Genomic DNA, 17,398 nt, shown 5'->3' with positions numbered 1-17,398 from the left:
TTGTTGCACATTAAAGTTCCCTTTCCTGGGATTTTTGTGCTTTCACTGGAAATTTCTTCTAGTTCTTACGCAAACTGGGAGGATCTCATCCCATCTTTTATCAGCTTTCCAGTTCTCTGTGCTGGCTAAGTGAGACATTGTGGTTGAATGACACAAGCCTAAGGTGCACAACCATTTCTGCTTGAGTCTCTGTGGAGGTGTGAGTTGGCGCTCAAGCTGCAGAGCTGCTTGCACAAGTGTATGGTGACAGCATCTTGTGTATGATGACAGCATCTTTCCAGCTTGGGGACTGGCAGTTACTCTGTAGGTGATGAGGTCAAACTAGCTTCCTTGGCTCCGGCCTTGATGCCTCCAGGGACTTCTGGGGGGCGTTTTTAACCAGAGGATGATGAGGTAAGAACTTACTTAGGAGGTGCCAGTTGTTCTCTTTGTGCCCTGTTGTAGCCCAAACTTGAGACTGCCACTGGGCCTGAGTGTGGTGGATTCTCTTCTGTTTGATGAGCTGCCCCTGGCACTGAGCAGTCTTTTCCAGTGCCATCCATCTGGCTAAATTCTGTGCACGCTACCACAGAATCCCACCTTCCTTTTCTGTGCCAGCGGTGGCTTGCTGCGTGGTGTGTTTGTCTTCTGGTTCAACACAAGCATCAACAACTCTGACTCGCTTTCTTAGTGTCAGCAGATTAGCATGGTGCATTTACCTGCTCATCTGTCCCACCTTCTGATGCTGTTGAGGTTGTAGAATTTGGTACCCACAGCTGACATGAAAGTGCAGTGTTTCTGAACGTACGTGTCCTCAAGCTGAACTCAGCATAGTCGTTCCATCTTTTTCCTACTGAGGAGGCATTTAGGTGGAGTAACCGTGATTGTCCAGTCCTTCAGGACTTCCTTGGGGATGTGTCTGGCTTATTTAAGCTTCACTGTTGAGGAGGAGGCTAAGATCTATGACTGAAGAGCAGGCATGCTTTATTACCAGCATTAATGAAAGCTTTAAACATAGGATTTTTGAGGCAGGAGGTGAAATTGTTTCCTCTGCTTATTCAGTCTGTAAGTTGAGTTGCAAATTCTTTCCAAGTTAGTCTTTGAGCCAAACCTCTTCAGTGGGATTGATGTATTTTTCCTTCCCCCCCTGCCCCCCTCCCAGCTATGAATGCAAGCACTACAGTTTCCTGGTGCTGAGCCTGTTGATGAGTTTTCTGGGCCCCTTCACTAGTGTGAATTCAAGAAAAGTCTTTTCTTGGTGGGTTAGGTTGATTTCTCATGATTTGTGACTGTTGAAAATAAGTTCCTTTCTGTCTCTGTTGGATCCAAGAGCTGCGCTGACCAGCAACTTTTGTGTTGGAATAGTTTAAAAATAACCTGTATCTAATAGAGACATTTTTCCCTCTTTTTAAATGAAGTGAAGCCAGAAATTAGCTCACAGAAAGCTGAGCAATTGATTTTTCCCTAAGCTCTTCTCTAGAAAGCATGTGTCATATTCTTATCTCTCCAGTGAAATACAGAGCTGGTATTGGACGACCCTGCTCTCTTAGGCACAAGCTTTGAGGAAACTCTTCTGGGCTGGTAGTGATAAAGCAATCTTTTGTTAATGTACGTGTTCGATCAGGTCTTGCTTCTATGGAAACTCTGGGGCTTGGATTGAAGCCAGTGCTGCTGAACAGCAAAGGAAGGTGCCCTTACTACCAAGGCAGGGTATATTTGTGGCGAGGTGCAGCAGGATTTAGCAGTTCCGGAGAGGAAAGAATGGTGATGACTGAACCAGGGCTGGACCTGCCTCCAGCCTCCCCTTTGCAGTGACACTGAGAACAGTGACAAGGACTGCCAGGTCCCCAGGCAGCCTGTGCCCTCCTGCCAATGCATTGCATTTCTTCAGTGGAGAAGGGGAAGCCTGGAGGAAAGAGCAGCAGGAGAACTAAATCAGCTTATATCATTCCTGTTACGTGCAGCCCTCTCCTGCTCCCCAGCCTGATGTTATTGCAGTAGTGCTAGCTTTTCTAGCATCAGGCCAAACAGGAACACAAGCTGGAAGTGGCCATTTGTGCTATTTGATCCCGGCTTTGGTTTACCCTCACTTGTAGACAGCTGCATGACAGATGTTCGCAGAGCACCAGCTCCATATGTTGCTAGATGTGACAGGCGTTCCCTGTCTTGCACCAAGGCTTGGCTTAAAAAAAAGACAGCTACCTCTATGCTGGTGTGAGAAAACAGGTGCTCTCTGTGCTTTGGGTCTAGATCCCTAACAAGGACTTGAAGTACCTCATCCCCCCTTGAAAGTGTGCCATGCTTTTTGAGTAGGCGACAGCAGAAGGACCTTTGCAATTCCTGCTAATCTGGTTTCTAAGAAAAAAGCCTTCTTTAACCCCAGATACAGGCACTGGTTTTTAACGAATGGTTTAGGCATTCCAGCCATAGTTAAAAGTACATAGCTGAGCCTCTCTTTCTTCAGAAAGAACTGAAAAGGCTTAGCTTCCGCTCCTTTCTTAGGAAGAGGAGAACATTCTTGGTCTCACAGGCTACTGGCAGAAGTGCCAAAGCTTTGTGATTTAGTGTGATAGAAGTATGGCACAGACAGCCTGCTGTGGTTTAACCCCAGCTGGCAGCTCAGCCCCAAGCTGCCACTTGCACATTCCCCCAGTGGGATGGGGTGAGAATCAAAAGGTGAGAAAACTTGTGGGTAAAGGCAGTTTAATTGGGAAAGCAAAAGCCACGTGTGCAAGCAAAGCAAATTAAGGAATTCAGCTGTTCAGCCATCTCCAAAGAAAGCAGGGCTCCATTATGCCTAAAGGTGAATTGGGAAGACAAGTGCCTTCACTCCCACTGTCCCTCACTTCCTCCTCCTCCCCCCCCCCACCTCCATTTTGTATGCTGAGCATGATGTCCTATGCTGTGGAATACCCCTTGGGACAGTTGGGGTCAGTTGTGTTTCCTCCCATTTCCTTGTGCACCCCCAGCCCCCTCGCTGGTGGGGTGAGGAGCAGAAAAGGTTTTCATACCCTGTAAGCACTGCTCAGCAGTAACCAGAACATCCCTAAATTATCAGCACTGTTTCCAGCACAAATGCAAAACAGATCCCATCCAAGCTGCTAGAAGAAAAATTAGCTCAGATCGCAGCGAAAACCAGCACACAGTCTTCTTTCAGATCTCTAGGAGATAAGGTATGCATAAGGACTTCTATTACAATTTTATTTTCTACGTGGTCCTTTCTGTAGGTACGGTGAAGCTCTGTTCGAAAGTAGGTTAGGCTCTTTCCTTATGTACAGTTCAGCAGTCAGTGCGTTTGTGCCCTGTCGCTGAGGCAGGAAGTGTGTTGGTGAAGGAAGCGTGCTGCTGCTGTTCAGCTCACTGCACAGAGCGGAGTGTACCTATGGCTGCTGTTCTCTCTGTGGTCTTGCTTACTGCAGTTCCTCCACCAGCCTTACTGTTGGCTTTCTCTTCCTCAGCTGGCATTCTTCAGTGCTTTTTCCTAAGACTTCTCTTTCACTTTTGATGGATGTGTGCTGGTTGTATTCTATCTGGCCTTGATCTGAAGAGCTACGCTTTTCTTGGTGAGGGCAGTGTATCCAAAAAGGGCTGTATTTGATAATAGTTCAAACACGGTGCAGGGGAAGGCTCAGGATTCAAAGCTGTGTGCTCAAGCACACTGGGAAGGTTTGCAGCTTCCTGCATACCATGCTGACCAAATGTTTCTAGTTATGTCCTGAATATTGCTGCAGGTTCTTGGAGAGTTTGTTCTCTGCCCAAGGGTCCAGGGTCTCCAAGGGTCATCTCCGTTCTCTGCTGACTAGACAGACATGTCTCAGGCCTATGAATAAGCTTTTGTGTTGGGAAGCTGATCTCACAGCACAGTGGGAGAAGCTTTATTTTCTTAGACTGAATTTTCCTGTGTAGAAGTTGTTACCCAGTCCAGTGTAACTAGAAAACACCAAGCTTTTCAGCATGGATGTAGCTGCTGCTTCTCTTTGCTAACACATCTATCTCACAAGAAGCAGTCACCAGTTACCCATTGGCCAAATGCTGTAGTCCTCTTGCCTGGTATGTACTGGTATCCTGTATTCTTGTTCTTTGCTCCTGGCTGCTTTGAGGTTGTTAAGGGAAAGTCTACTTCTGTCAGTGTGACATTGAAGTCAGTATTTATTCTTTGCCGGTGGCCCAGCTCCAGAATCATCAGTGGCCATCTGCCTTGGTCTTCAGCACAGCAGGTCCTGAGGGCTGGCTATATCCTAGGAGCCACAGCAAGGTGGTGCTGGAAAGATGGACTAGTAAGCTGCTTACAACAAAGGCATGAGTCAACAGTGCTTAATGCAGTCAGCTTTCTTGCTGTGCAACTGTCACGATTTTAAATGCTAGTTCTATTTATTTTGGAAAATAGATTTACTAGCAAGTCGTGAAGCATTGCCGCTGTACAAGACTGCTTATATAGAGTGGGGACATCAGCGTCGTGGTGTGGTCTGCAGTAATTCTCACACCCGTTGCAGCGCAGCTCGCTGTCCCCACCTCTCAAGTGTGTGGTAACCTCTGAGGCTAGTTACCCTGTCACCTGAAGTTACATCATCGAAGAGAACATCTCTGTTCTTTAGCTCTGGCGGTGGTCTGGTAAGACGTGGGAAGGTCTTCAGCTAAGGTTCCGTAATGTTTAAGAGTGCTCTGGGTATTCAAGAGCACAGCACTGTTTGTTTCTGTGGAGGGGCATATTCCCTCCTTAAGAGTAATGTTGGTATTGGGGGCAGGGTTTTTCCCACTTGATAGTTTGGAAGAGCAGAGTTTGTGTCTTCCTGACTTCTGTTTGAAAGTATTTTGTGCTCTTTATGCCCATCCTGCTAATAAGTGTTTGAACAGTGAAGTATGCAGTTCACATTTGGAGCAGATACACTAACAGACAAGCATCCAGACTTAAATATATATTAATAATGTCTCTTCCAGTACAAGAGTGGGGGATGCACAGCACAGCACAGGATGTGGTATGTCCTTCTGTAGTCACTGATAACTCTGCTCCTAAACTTCACCCCCCTCCTCCTGCAAGTCTGCCTTTATGGGTGATCTGTCTTGCTAACTATAGATCAGTCTGTTGGAAGGGAGGATGCTAAACTAAATGTTTTACTGCTGTTTGAGCTATAGCAGTGATGTTGGAGGATCTGCTTCCATAAATTGGTCTCCCTCAAGCTGTTGTGTGAATTGTTCACTGCATTTTACAGTATGATTGGAAGAACTCTGAATTTTATATGCCAGCTAAAATAGTTGAACCCATGCCTTTGTTTAACAGAGGAAGGATGAGTAATATTTAGGCCTTCAAACAATTTCTGCTTTAAATTTGTTTGAGACTCCTGGGATTATTCTGTATTTGTAGATAGTGTCCATGTTTAGTAATAACCTTTTACTTTGAGTAGGTCTCATGGAAAACACTAAGCTGTATCTGAGCTATAAAGTGTCTGTTTCTCAAGCCCTGTAGATGGCTTCCCTTTTAGAAAAGTTGTCTCTGAAACGTTGCTTGTGCAGAAGTATTTTCTTATGCCTGCTTGTATGTGGGGAAAATACCGGCTGTATCACTGTTTTTTTTAGAACATGTGGATGACTATGTAGAGCAGTCGTAACTGGGTTTAGACTCTCCCCACCTGGTGCCCGGCTCCTTCTTTTGTGTCACAGCCATGGAATGTGTTGTTTTGTGGCTGTCACTCCCTCCCAGCTGTGCCTGCACATCCAAAACCTGTCATGTTGGGTTTTCTTGGGGGCTGTGGGCAGCTTGGCAGTGAGCCTGGGGCACTTCTTAGAGGCTGCATCCTGCTTTCACTGCCACTGTCCCAAAAGCCATCTCACATGTACGTCTAGGCTATGCAATGGAGAAGGCTTAAGGGACTCTGCAGAGTGAGTGGCTGCTGTCCTCAGAATAATTCAGGTGGTGAGTGCTTGGGTTTTGCCCACCTTTAGGAAAGAAGGCTACTGGAAGTAGGCAGAGGGTTCAGATCTCTTGCTCTGATGGCCAACATCTGCCTGTAGCCCATAGGTGAGGTGCTGCTGTGAGAACACACTGGGGGGGGAGGGTGTGTCTGCCTGGGTGCTTGTGATCTCCATCTTAGTGAAGTTGTCTGAAGCTAATGAATCTGCTTGGATAAACCCCCTTCTTTGAAGTATGGGTAATAGTACTTCCTTCCGTCACTGGTCGGGACCCTGAGATTTTCTGATTGGCTTTTGGTGAAAACTGGGACTAGTACCAGACTTGAGCATCATAATATGTCCTAAGTATGGCAACCCCTGGTATTGCGCAGATGGATCTTCTCTTATCCCATAAAGTTTAAACTCTGTTACAGAAATACGAGAAGTTAAAGTTGTCCCATGTATTGTTCGCAGTAACTGAAAACTCTGCTTTAGTCACTGGCAAAATAAAAGAAGTTGAATCCAAGATAAAGCTGTGATAGGCAGGGGAGATGTAAATCTGTAAAGCGTTCATCTGAAATCTGAAGTGCTGATCTGTTGCAGATGCTGGCACCTTGCTTGTTCTTAGATACTAACTACCATTAAACCAAACTAAACCATACACGATGTAAGCAAGCCTTTGCTGCTGAAATTTCTTGTTGTTGATAAAGCAGATAAGAGGGAGGAGAGAAATCCACAGCATGTTTTTGTCTTTGTGATACAACTTGGGCTTTGAGTTGATTTTAGGAGACAGAGGCTTTGAAGGATACCTTGAAGAAACTGATACGAGTTGCTACAGAGAGGGACCATCTGTGGTGTTGATGTTTTTGTTTCCCTCCTCACCCCCACTCCCTCTCCTCACTGTAAAAGCCAGCTAAATATTCCCATTATTCCCTTTACACTGAGTCTAGTTGTGTGGTCATGTAACCACAAAAGGAAATGTTTTCCATCAGCTCAGTGAGATGATTCAACTCACGCTGTTCCAAAACCCAGTGCGAGGGAGCGAGCAGGGACATGCAGTTAGGGTGGGAGAAGCATTGTCCTGTTGCGGAGAGTTTTGTAATTAGATGGGTTAAACATCCTGGGAAGTATCGCTGCTACTTTTGAATCTCTTGAACTGTATCTCCTGCATGATTGAATTGAAGGGAGGGAGAAGAGCCTGTCTTCATGCAGAGCTTCCCCCAGCTTGGCAGTGCTGTGTAGCTGTGATGACATCCCGTGGCCACATGAGGAACAGCCTGAACCCTTGTCCGGGCCTCCAGGATCCCTCGAATTACTGCCCTTATGTGTGGCTGTGCCAAGAAACTGGAAATTTGATGAATTCACAGAAACTGTAGTCACCATATGGTTCTTGTACCAAAGACTGGATAACTCATCATTGTGAGGAAATCCCATGGAGTTTTCGCCAGCAGCCTCAGGAGCAGCTACGATCTAAGCTGGAAAGGGAAAGTCAGCAGGAGAGAATTTGAATGGCTTTACTTTTCCATCATCCCATGGCTGCGTGAGGCAGTCTGCAAGCATGAAAAGAGCATCTGTCTTCTCCAAAGCACTTCTAATCTCATTTGGATTTAGTGATCTCTCTTGCCTACCTCTGGAGATCAGGGACCTGTTGTGCATGTAGGTGCTGTGAATATCTGGAAATAGGTGTTGTCCTGAAGGGCTTAGAGTAATAAAGGAGAGAATCATTATGTAGTTTTTCAGATGTTAAAAATGCAGAGGCACAAGGAGTGGAATTCAGAGTCTTGAAATCTTTGTTTTGCTTGTGACAGTCTCTGTTACAGGCTTGGTTTTAGTTGTGCTGTACCTTTCCGTTTGTGCCCCATTACCATCTTGCCTTACTGATAAGATTAACTAGAGGAAAGAAATAGTATTTTTCTACAGATGGAAGGCTCAGAATACTCACATCTCCTATCAACACTATTAGAGAAGCTGTATATGAGACTGCCTCCAAATGAGCGCGTGCTTACCTGTGGGATTAAAGTGGTGGTGAAGAGCATGCTGGAGCAAGTGTGATGTAAACAGAGAACAGAAGAAGAATAGTTATGGATATAAATAAATACAAGAGCCTTTTCTGAGCCAACAGAGAGTGAACACAAGTGGTCCTCTGTTCACAGGAATCTCCTTTGCTTTTTCAGGTCATTGTAAGGGAGCAGATCACCAGGATTTCTCCCCTGTGTCTGCCTGACCGCTGCTGAGCCACCCTCCCAGCCCATGTGGCTCTCCCCATGCTCCAAGAGTCCAACTGGTGCCCAACGCAATGTGTGTTTGTCAAACCATGGAAGTGGGCAAGTATGGCAAGAATGCCACTCGATCTGGAGACCGGGGGGTCCTGCTGGAGCCTTTCATTCACCAGGTTGGTGGCCACAGCAGCATGATGCGCTATGACGACCACACTGTCTGCAAGCCCCTCATTACCAGAGAACAGCGCTTCTATGAATCTCTGCCCCCAGAAATGAAGGAGTTCACACCTGAGTACAAAGGTGAGACCTGTTGTCTTTCCAGAACGCAGTTACATGTGTCAGGAACCTGACCTCATTTTCCTGCAGCTGCTTATGTCTTGCTGTCTTCTGGTGCTGCCTTATTTGTTGGTTTTAATTCTCTTTTCAGGCTAGCAGTTTTGTAGGAGCACATGGACAGGAAAAAGTATTTTTCTGTAGGCATGCAGAAATCAGCGTGCTTCACTTTTTAGACAGTGTGCAGCGTATGCAGACTACAACTAACAGTTGTAGTCTGACGCTTAAGGTTATGGGTGTGTAACTGAAGTAATTTTACTACCAAGTATTTGTCAATTACAGCCTTGACCTTGAGTAAATGAAGTTAGATCATATACCGAGCATTGGCACCTTCCAGTCCCATAATTTAGTGCTTCCTCATCCCATCTCTTTTATGGACATGTATCAGAAAGCTGCTGAAGCAGGAAGCATTGCTTTCTGAGTGCTGAGGTGAAGCCTTGTCCTCAGTCACTGTGAGGGAATGGAATTTTCCAGTGTCTGTATCACTGTAAGAGACTGGGAGCTCATCTGTGTCTTTCAGATGGTGATGCTGGCAGGCAGCCTTGTGGGGGGACTTAGTGTTCCTATTGCCTCTCCTTCTTTGTCATCATGTGGTGCTGGGGCAGACGGTGCTTTGCTGGGACCACCACCTGTTCGGGGTCTTGCTGTTTGATTGATTGCAGCCTGAGGGTCTCAAAGCAGTGTCAGCTTACCTGTGTCTGTGTGCAGGTCATGAATGAAGGCCTCCAACAGATGGGTCCTCTTGTACCCTCAAACCACTCTGGGGCCATATGGTGCTTTAGTGGCCCATTGGAAACCTCAGCTGAAGCCTATGTAATGACTCAAATCAATATGATGGCAGGATTTTCTTGGGAGTTATATTTAAAACTGGTGAAGCTGATAGTCCAGATGGAGATCTGCCTTCTTGAAGTCAGATACTTCCTGGTAGCCTAAAGCTATAGAACATGCATGTCCACCCCAGCGTGGGACTTCATCTGGTAGTCCCAGAAGTCTGTCCTGCTGATCTGGAGGAGAGGAAGATTGGGGAGGATACTTCCTGTCTGAGCACTGACATCTTACTATAAGATTGCTCTTTCATGGAGATGTCCATATACAGGCAGCCAGAGCACTCAGAGTGGCATATGTGTAGTGACATGCTGGAGTTCCAAACTGCTCGGAAGTTGTGTTGAGCCACCTGAACCTTCTCAGCATTGTCATGTGCAGATAAGGGAAAAAGAAGGGCAGTAACATGATGGCCTGCATCATCCAAATAGTGCAAGCCTTTGTGATGATTTATTTGAATCAGTCAGTAGTGTCTGATACTTCTGGCAGCTTTCAGTGCTTCACAAGCTAGTGAAGGATTTTTGTCATTGCAGGTTAGGAGATGGGCTGGTAGCCTCATTTTCAGGGCTGGAGATGGTCCTGAAGATGAAGATGTCAGCTCTTACTAGCGTGCCAGCTGTCTTACTCTCTGGCTGGCCAGGTAGATACATTCAGAGTCTGTGCTGTTAAAGGTTGATACCTTCCCTTGGACCGTGGTGCTTTCCAGGAGCCTTCAGAAGGTAAAACTGCACAGGACACAAATGGTCTTGCTTGCCTGCACCTGGCTGAGGTAGTTTTACTTCAAGACCCTCCTGTTTTTATTGCTAGGAAACCCTGGCACATTGTAGGTCCCTTTTCTGTGAGACTGGCTGACTTGTGGTAACAGATGCAAGCGTCATCTCATCCTCAGAGCTCTGTACTTCATACTTGAGATACTAGAGAGCTTCTTTAGAGGAGAAAGATAAAACAAGGACATTGCTCCTCAGCCAGTGATGTCCTTGTCAACAGCAGGAGTGCTTCTAGACATAGATACTTGCTCCAATGAACCATATGTATTTTGTATGCTTTGCTCTCCTCAATATTTTGGTGGGCTGTGCTTGACTTTCTCCAGTTTGGTGACATTTGCTGCAAGACTGAAGGGAAGGAAATAATCACACCCCTCAGTCTACCAGCTGCGCTTTTGTCCTTCATTTCCTGTGGTAGCAGAGCTTCCCCTGCTGCTACTGACTGACTGCTCAGGTAGCAGCTCAGACCACTATATTGGGGATTTCTCCTCTATGCTGTGCTTAACATTTGGGTTCTTGTAGTCTTAAAACCTCCTTTACATTGCTCTGGATTTGCTTTGCTGCTCTGTGAGCTACATTTTCCTCTCTTCTGTTGAACATCTGGGTGCTAGTGGTTGTGTATTCCTTGCCCAGAGAAACAGAACTGACATGCCACTTGTCTTTGGCAGGTGTGGTATCTGTGTGTTTTGAAGGAGACAGCGACGGTTACATTAACCTGGTGGCCTATCCCTATGTGGAGAATGAGGCTGTGGAGCAGGATGACATGCCAGAGAGGGACCAGCCACGACGCAAGCACTCGCGTCGGAGTCTTCACAGATCAAGCAGTGGCACTGAGCACAAGGAGGAGAGGCCTGGCCTGGCCAGTGACAGCACTGAAAGGTAAAACTTGGAGGGTCCAGTGACAACACGATGAGTGGAAAATCTCTCTTCCCCTTTCAGCTCTGGTGCTTCTTTTGTTGCAGTTGTTCTTCACTTGCATAGAGTGCTCAGGCTGTCTTGCACTTGCTCACTTGGCACATGGGGGCACTGCAAACTGTGTCAAGAGTTCTGCTGGGCTTAGGATGAACTCATCCATGTGAAATGCTTCTGACAGGATAACCCTTGTCAGTTTATTGGATGTGGAGCCAAAGTATGTGGAGCAGGTTCAAACACCCTTTAATCCACCTGGTTATTAACACAGAGGTTTCTTCCAGGGATGCTTTGAATATGGGTCTCTATCTTCACACCAGCCAGAGTTCCCTGAGAAACAAATGTTCCTGTTACTCTATCATTACAATAAAACCTAGCAGAGATGTTAGACCAGATCCTTGAGCGTGAATCCACAGCTCAGGGTATTAGTGAAGATTTGCTGTTAATAAGATTTGAATTGTGTGAAGCATGTGGCTGGAGAAGGAATAGGAAATAATTGTGTGCAAGGGGAGGATGTGACACTTGCAGGTATCTGGAGAATGTGTGGATTTTAACAGGAAAGTTTGTTCTGTCTTTCTACCAGCAGCATCCAGGAAACAAAGAGTCCCAGGGGGGACCTGCACATCCATTCAGATGTTCCATTTCAGATGTTGGATGGGAACAGTGGTCTGAGCTCTGAAAAGATCAGCTATAATCCCTGGAGCCTACGCTGTCATAAGCAGCAGCTGAGCCGCATGCGGTCGGAGTCCAAGGACCGAAAACTCTACAGTATCCTTTGGGAAGCAGAAATAAGTGTCAGGTTGCTGTTGCTACCTTGGCCTTACATGTTTGTGCCTGGGGCAGCCAGGCCTGCATTTCCTTTGGGTTTCCTATCCTTCACACAAGCAAAGGTGTTACGAGTTTCTTTTTACTATTTCTTTCTGCTTCCCATACAGTGGCACATGTCTGACACTGATGCTCAGAGAAGCTGTGTTTCTGATTAGATCCCGCATTTTCTTTCTTCTCTGATCCTTCTCTTTGTTGGTTTGTGTTTTGAACTGTATTTTTTCATGTTGGCAGCAGAATCAGGTCTGTGCTGTTCAGTAATCCCTTAGGAGGGAACTATGTCTTTGTCACCTTTTGTGAGTCTCTTCCAGTTGAACTGTGTCCTTCTGGAGACAGTGACCGGAACTGCACACAATACAGAAGGGGCATTTGAGCCAGAGATTTCCACTGTTGTTTAATGTGGTTGTGTCTCTTTCCCCCTCATTATTCCTAACACACTGTCTTGTTCCAAATACGATTTCATTACCCCAGGATCCCATTCCTGACTGGTAATAATTGTCTCAAACCCATTGCTTTATACATGAATATTTTTCTCCATATGTTTATCATCTTGCATATAAACTTGAGTGGATTTTGTCTGCCCATTTAATGGCCACATCAGGCTCATAAGATCCTTGTGAAGTTCTGCACAGCTGTTCCTCATTTTTGCAGCCTTGAGTAACTAGTACTTGGAGCAGATTTCTCATCTCACTTTTGTGGATTGCTTGTGGAACAGAGTAGATCTTCACACAAAGACCCTGCTGGCAACTCTGGCTCTAACACCATTCAGGCTAGGTTATAGTTCCCCAGATCAGTGTAGCTTAGTGCTGTGGTAGCCCCACTGTCTCCTGGTATTAAGGCAGAGAGTTAAATGAGTTACACATCTCTTTATTTTCTGTTTGCCATACAGTTTCTTCTCTTGGCATTTCAGTTTGAGGATTCTATGAGCTCAGAAAGAAGGGTTCTGTCTTTGGAATCCCCATAGCTTTCACCCAGTAAATAAAGCAGCAAAACACTAATTTTATTTCTCTTTTAGGGGGTCTCTTCACACCCCTATCCCACCCGTCTCCCCTGTAGCTCCGTTTGTACTTTGTGTTTAACCTCTTTGGGCGGTCTGGCTGGTTTGCTCATGGTTGAAGATGGATTTGTTATGTTCTGTGCCTTTGCAAATGAGTCTTGTGCTTTTTGTCTTGAACTTGTCATCTTGTGGGTTTTTTGTTTGTTTCTGTTTCACCTGCTGGAGCTTGATTCTGTTTCCCTCACATAGGAACAAACTTACTTTTAATAGCTGTATTCTTCACCATTTTAACTGTGTGGGCTTCCTTTTCCTATTCTCAAGTGTGTACTTTGAGCCTCCAGCTTTTATTTTTAAATAGCCTGCATCACTTGCAGAGAAGCAATTCCCTTCAGCTGTCCCTTTTAATCACAGTTCCTTATTCTTACAAAGTTCCTCTTTCAAAATGAAGCATAGCTGATGATAGATTTTTCTGAGTGTTAAACTTCCTTGCAGGTTTAATCTGGCTGTGCTCTGGTTGCCATTTCAGCATAACACGTTGAACTGTGCCCTGCCAGGGCTACTTAGGGCAAACCTCAGGGTTGTTTTTCTTCCCTTTGGCACAAGCTGATGCACTGATTGTCTCAGGCTTGTTCTCAGTCTGTGCTCTGATTGTGTGTGCTGGTAATTAAAGGCTCCCATTACTGTTCTGTTTCCTGTCTTTGTAGCCTCCTCAGTTCCCCCCCCCCCATGTGTTGGGCAACAGTACTGTGCTATTGCTTGGGCCTTCAGTTTTCAGTCCGTGGGGATTGTATTGTTTATCCATATGGTTAAATTGCTAATTTCAGTAGACCTTAAGCTCTTGCTTAATATATCAGCAGTTCTTATTCCCATACCATGTCTTTTCTGACATTAGAGTTCTGCTCATTGGTTCCTCCTGCTGCGTTTCCAGTACCCTGCATGTGATCTTCTTGCTGTTTGGGTTTTGTCCTTTTCTTCACCTCCCAGTTTGTGCTGTCTGTTTGTTGCCTGTCCCTGTCTGTGATGTCCCAGGGAGTGGTGTCTCTGGCAAGTGAGTTCTCCTTGACCTGTCTCCCAGAGTTCCTTTTGTTGGAGAACGTGGTGCATCACTTTAGGCTTCCCTGTGTACTTGATCTGAAGATGGGGACCAGACAGCACGGAGATGATGCATCTGAGGAGAAGGCTGCTCGGCAGATGAAAAAGTGTGAACAGAGCACTTCTGCCACCTTGGGCGTGCGCGTGTGTGGGATGCAGGTAGGGATCCCCAAGGCTGCAGGTGCTGCATGTTTCTCTTTGCAGCCCTGTTAGACCTTCCAGTTAGTGTTTTCTGCTGAGCACTGAGTCTCCCACTTCAGGTAAGTACACCTGTGTTCATGCGACATGCTTTTTGTCTTTGTTCCTAAGCCCTAGGACAAAGGAACCTACTTCTCCTGAGATGGCCTGGTTTAGCCAAAGCTGTTTGGTTCACACACAGTTACAGTGTTTTTTAATAAAATTATTTTTGTGGCGTATTGTTCAGCTAGAATTGTGGTGCCTGGGGAGGGACGTGTCCCCCCCCATCCCAGCAGCTGCTGACATTTGCTTCTGTACTGAAGTGAAAGTTGAAAAGTTGCCCTCTTCTTGTGGCTGGGCCCTGCACGCAAGGATTTGCTGCTGGTGCTGTTGTGCAGTTGTTGCTCTTTTCCGTGCCTGCAGAAGGATCTTGCCCACAGACTCACAAGCAGTCAGGTGCCCTCATTAATCATATGCCACACAATGGCGGCAGTAATGTATTGGCAGCTCCAAGTTGCTGTAAGACTTTGCTTTCTAAGCCTTTGGGGTCTGTTGTGCCATGCCTCTTGGGGACACTCAGACTGATGAGATGCCTGATGGTGTCCTGGAAGAGACTGTCAGTGTTTGGGCATTGTGGCTGTGCCTGTGGAATGCACCCTTGAGCTGCTGTGGAGTTCAGGGAACAGGCAGAGCTGTTTCCTGCTTGCTCTTGGGTTTGGTGGGGACAGAATGAGTCCCCTCTGCCCTGTCAGTGCAGGACAGCTCAGGGCTCTCTGTGTGTGACCTTAACCTGTTGCTCCCACTTGATAAGCATTTCTTTTGGTGTTCCAGGTCTATCAGCTGGACACAGGGCATTACTTATGCAGGAATAAGTACTATGGACGCGGTCTTTCCATCGAGGGCTTCCGTAATGCTCTCTACCAGTATCTCCACAACGGCATTGAGCTTCGCAAAGACCTCTTTGAGCCTATCCTCACCAAACTGCGAAGCCTGAAGGCAGTTTTGGAAAGACAGGCCTCCTACCGCTTCTACTCCAGCTCCCTCCTCATCATTTATGATGGGAAGGACAGCAGGGCAGGAATGTTTGTGGAGCGCCGTCCAGAGATGCGCCTGAAGCGGGTGGACAGCTCTGTCCCGGAGAGCCCGCAGGATGGTGGCAGCACAGAGCCCAGCTCCTCGGCCCAGCCCAAGGTGGATGTGCGTATGATTGACTTTGCACATAGCACGTTCAAAGGCTTTCGCGATGACCCCACGGTGCATGATGGACCTGACATGGGTTACATGTTTGGGCTGGAAAGCCTCATCAACATCATGGAACAGATGCGTGAGGAAAACCAGTAGACCTGAGCTACAGCGTTTTAATCTTGTCATGGTGGCAGGAGCAGACACAACCACCTACTACCACAGGAAAAAAAGCAGACAACTTTGGTTTTAAACAATTGTATTGCTCCATTGTTTTTAAATGTACTTGGATAGAAGAGCTGAGGGGAAGCAGGATGGAAGAGCTCCTTATGCTGACCCGATGCTTCCAACCACACTAGCTCTGCCTTCTGGAGGAGGCTCTGTAGATGCCTGCTGGGTGTTGGGTGTCCTGGTTCTTCACTTCTTGTGTATGCAGTCTGGAGGGAGGACCTGGACATAGGGAAGAAAAAGCAGGAGAGCCCGGGCTCTCCGGGGGGGCTGGAGCTGTGGCATGAGGAGCCTCCTACCTCAGGAGCCCCTGGGAGATCCTTCCCTTTGTAATTCTCCTGAGTTATTTGGAAGTTGGCAGTGTCTGTGGGGCTGATGGTGAGCAGCACAGGTGCTGGTCCATTCATTTGGTGTGAGCTCTGCCCTGGGTTTTGCTGAGGGGGCTTTGCTTTTGATGCTGCCTTTTTTCTGCTGTTTGGGCACTGTGAGTAACCAACCCAAACATGGAAATAAAATGACCAAATGCAACCCCTGGCAGAGCTGTGGCCGGGAGGGAATGCTTGCACACCTGCAATTGTGCTCAAGCCCGGGGCAGGCACAGGGCTTGGTAAGAGTAACTCTGCCCTGGCCTATTGACCAAGCAAGAACTCAGCTCATGGGCTAGCAATAGTATCTGTAGCAGTTAACGTGACCCTAGCTGTGCAGCGGGGCATTTCGGACCATTTCAACCCTTCCTGTCCTGTAATGTTGGTCCCACAGGTCCTACGTGTGTGTGTCCCTCCAGGCCCAGGCTGCCCTCTTCCCCTCCGGCCCTTCTGGCTGGTCCATGCACGGGGGTGATGGAAGGGAAGGCTGATGGTTAGGGCTGACCCCCTTCCTCCTCCGTAAGGGGCTCAAGGGGGGCAGGTGAGGGGGCACCTGGCTGAGCAGCCAGTGCTATGGCCTGACTGCTTAGCTTTGCTTCACGGGGTCAGTCTTTCCTGAAATAAACCACCAGTCTGTAGGTGAAGCAGCCAGCTGGGGTGTGCTCTGCTGCCTTGGTTCCCTCCCTGAGCCCATGTGTTACCCACTGCCTCCCTTGATGAGGGCATTAATGTTTGATACTGTGGCCTCGTGGTACCAAACCATACCCTGCTCTGCATCACCTCCCACCCCATGTTTCTGTGCTGGGACCCCCAAGCTCCCTCCCCAGTGTCACTGACTTGTTCCATGGTGTTCCCATTACCCTGGCTGCTGGAGAGGCCGCCTGGGTACTGGTGAGGTTGGTCTGGTTTTGTTTTTTGCACTTCAGGAAAGCTTGTTAAGGGAATGCTCGCATGTCGCATGTGTCCTGACTTGATGTGTGCACAGTCTGCTTGGGAATTGTCAGTGCTTGGCTAGCGAGAGCAGGCACAGGTCCATGGCACTGTGTGTGGAAGGGGCAAGGGAAGTGCCAGCTTTGTCCTGAACCGTACCCCTGCCTGTCTCCTAAGCCACTACTCCCCTCTGGCTGAAGACCTTTATTCACACCACACTGCTCTGTGCTGGGTTACTTCATTGCTTCTGCGAGTCACTGCCGCACGAGGCAGGGCCCCTGGGAATGTTGGGGAGCAGGGGTGGCTGGACAGAGCGAGGGGGGCTAAGGGCTGTAGTTGTGGGTGCCTTGGGTACCTCCCAACAGCCGTGTTGCCCATCGCAGCCCACCCTGTGCATGCCCTTGTCCCTTGTGGGCTGTGCTTGGGCAGGTGCAGGCCCCTTTCCTGGGAGGCATCTCGGCCTCCCCCCCACTTCCCTGTGGCCCTGCCTGCCCCTCTCCCCTTTGGACCACGGCAGTGGGACTGCACAGCTTGTACATAGCCTCAACCCTGTTTGTTTTTACATGAATAATCACTCCGTTTGTGCTTCACAGAGAACCAAAAACCATTAAAGGATCTGTTTTTGTCCGCGGTGTGCCGTGCCTGCCTGTTCCTGGCGGCTGGGCTGGGGGTGCGGCTGAGCCCTTCCGC

General features: G+C 47.6%; 1 protein-coding gene across 1 annotated transcript in view; it reads left to right on the top strand.

The window, feature by feature from the left end:
• Positions 1-17,182, top strand: part of IP6K1 (inositol hexakisphosphate kinase 1) — a 35,258-nt gene extending 18,076 nt beyond the window's left edge. The window contains exons 2-6 of the mRNA XM_057407640.1: positions 8,039-8,384; positions 10,672-10,882; positions 11,496-11,680; positions 13,810-13,985; positions 14,835-17,182. Coding sequence (XP_057263623.1) covers positions 8,162-8,384; positions 10,672-10,882; positions 11,496-11,680; positions 13,810-13,985; positions 14,835-15,344 — 1,305 coding nt within the window. The 5' untranslated portion in view covers positions 8,039-8,161 and the 3' untranslated portion in view covers positions 15,345-17,182. The remainder of the gene's footprint in view (positions 1-8,038; positions 8,385-10,671; positions 10,883-11,495; positions 11,681-13,809; positions 13,986-14,834) is intronic.
• The last annotated feature ends 216 nt before the right edge of the window (positions 17,183-17,398 follow it).

This window comes from Pezoporus wallicus, unplaced genomic scaffold (genome assembly GCF_028554395.1).
Source record: "Pezoporus wallicus isolate ANWC-B61680 ecotype Strahan unplaced genomic scaffold, APGP_CSIRO_Pwel_v1 contig_3568, whole genome shotgun sequence".
NCBI classification, from domain to species: domain Eukaryota; kingdom Metazoa; phylum Chordata; class Aves; order Psittaciformes; family Psittacidae; genus Pezoporus; species Pezoporus wallicus.
This window is presented reverse-complemented; position numbering and strand designations above follow the sequence as displayed.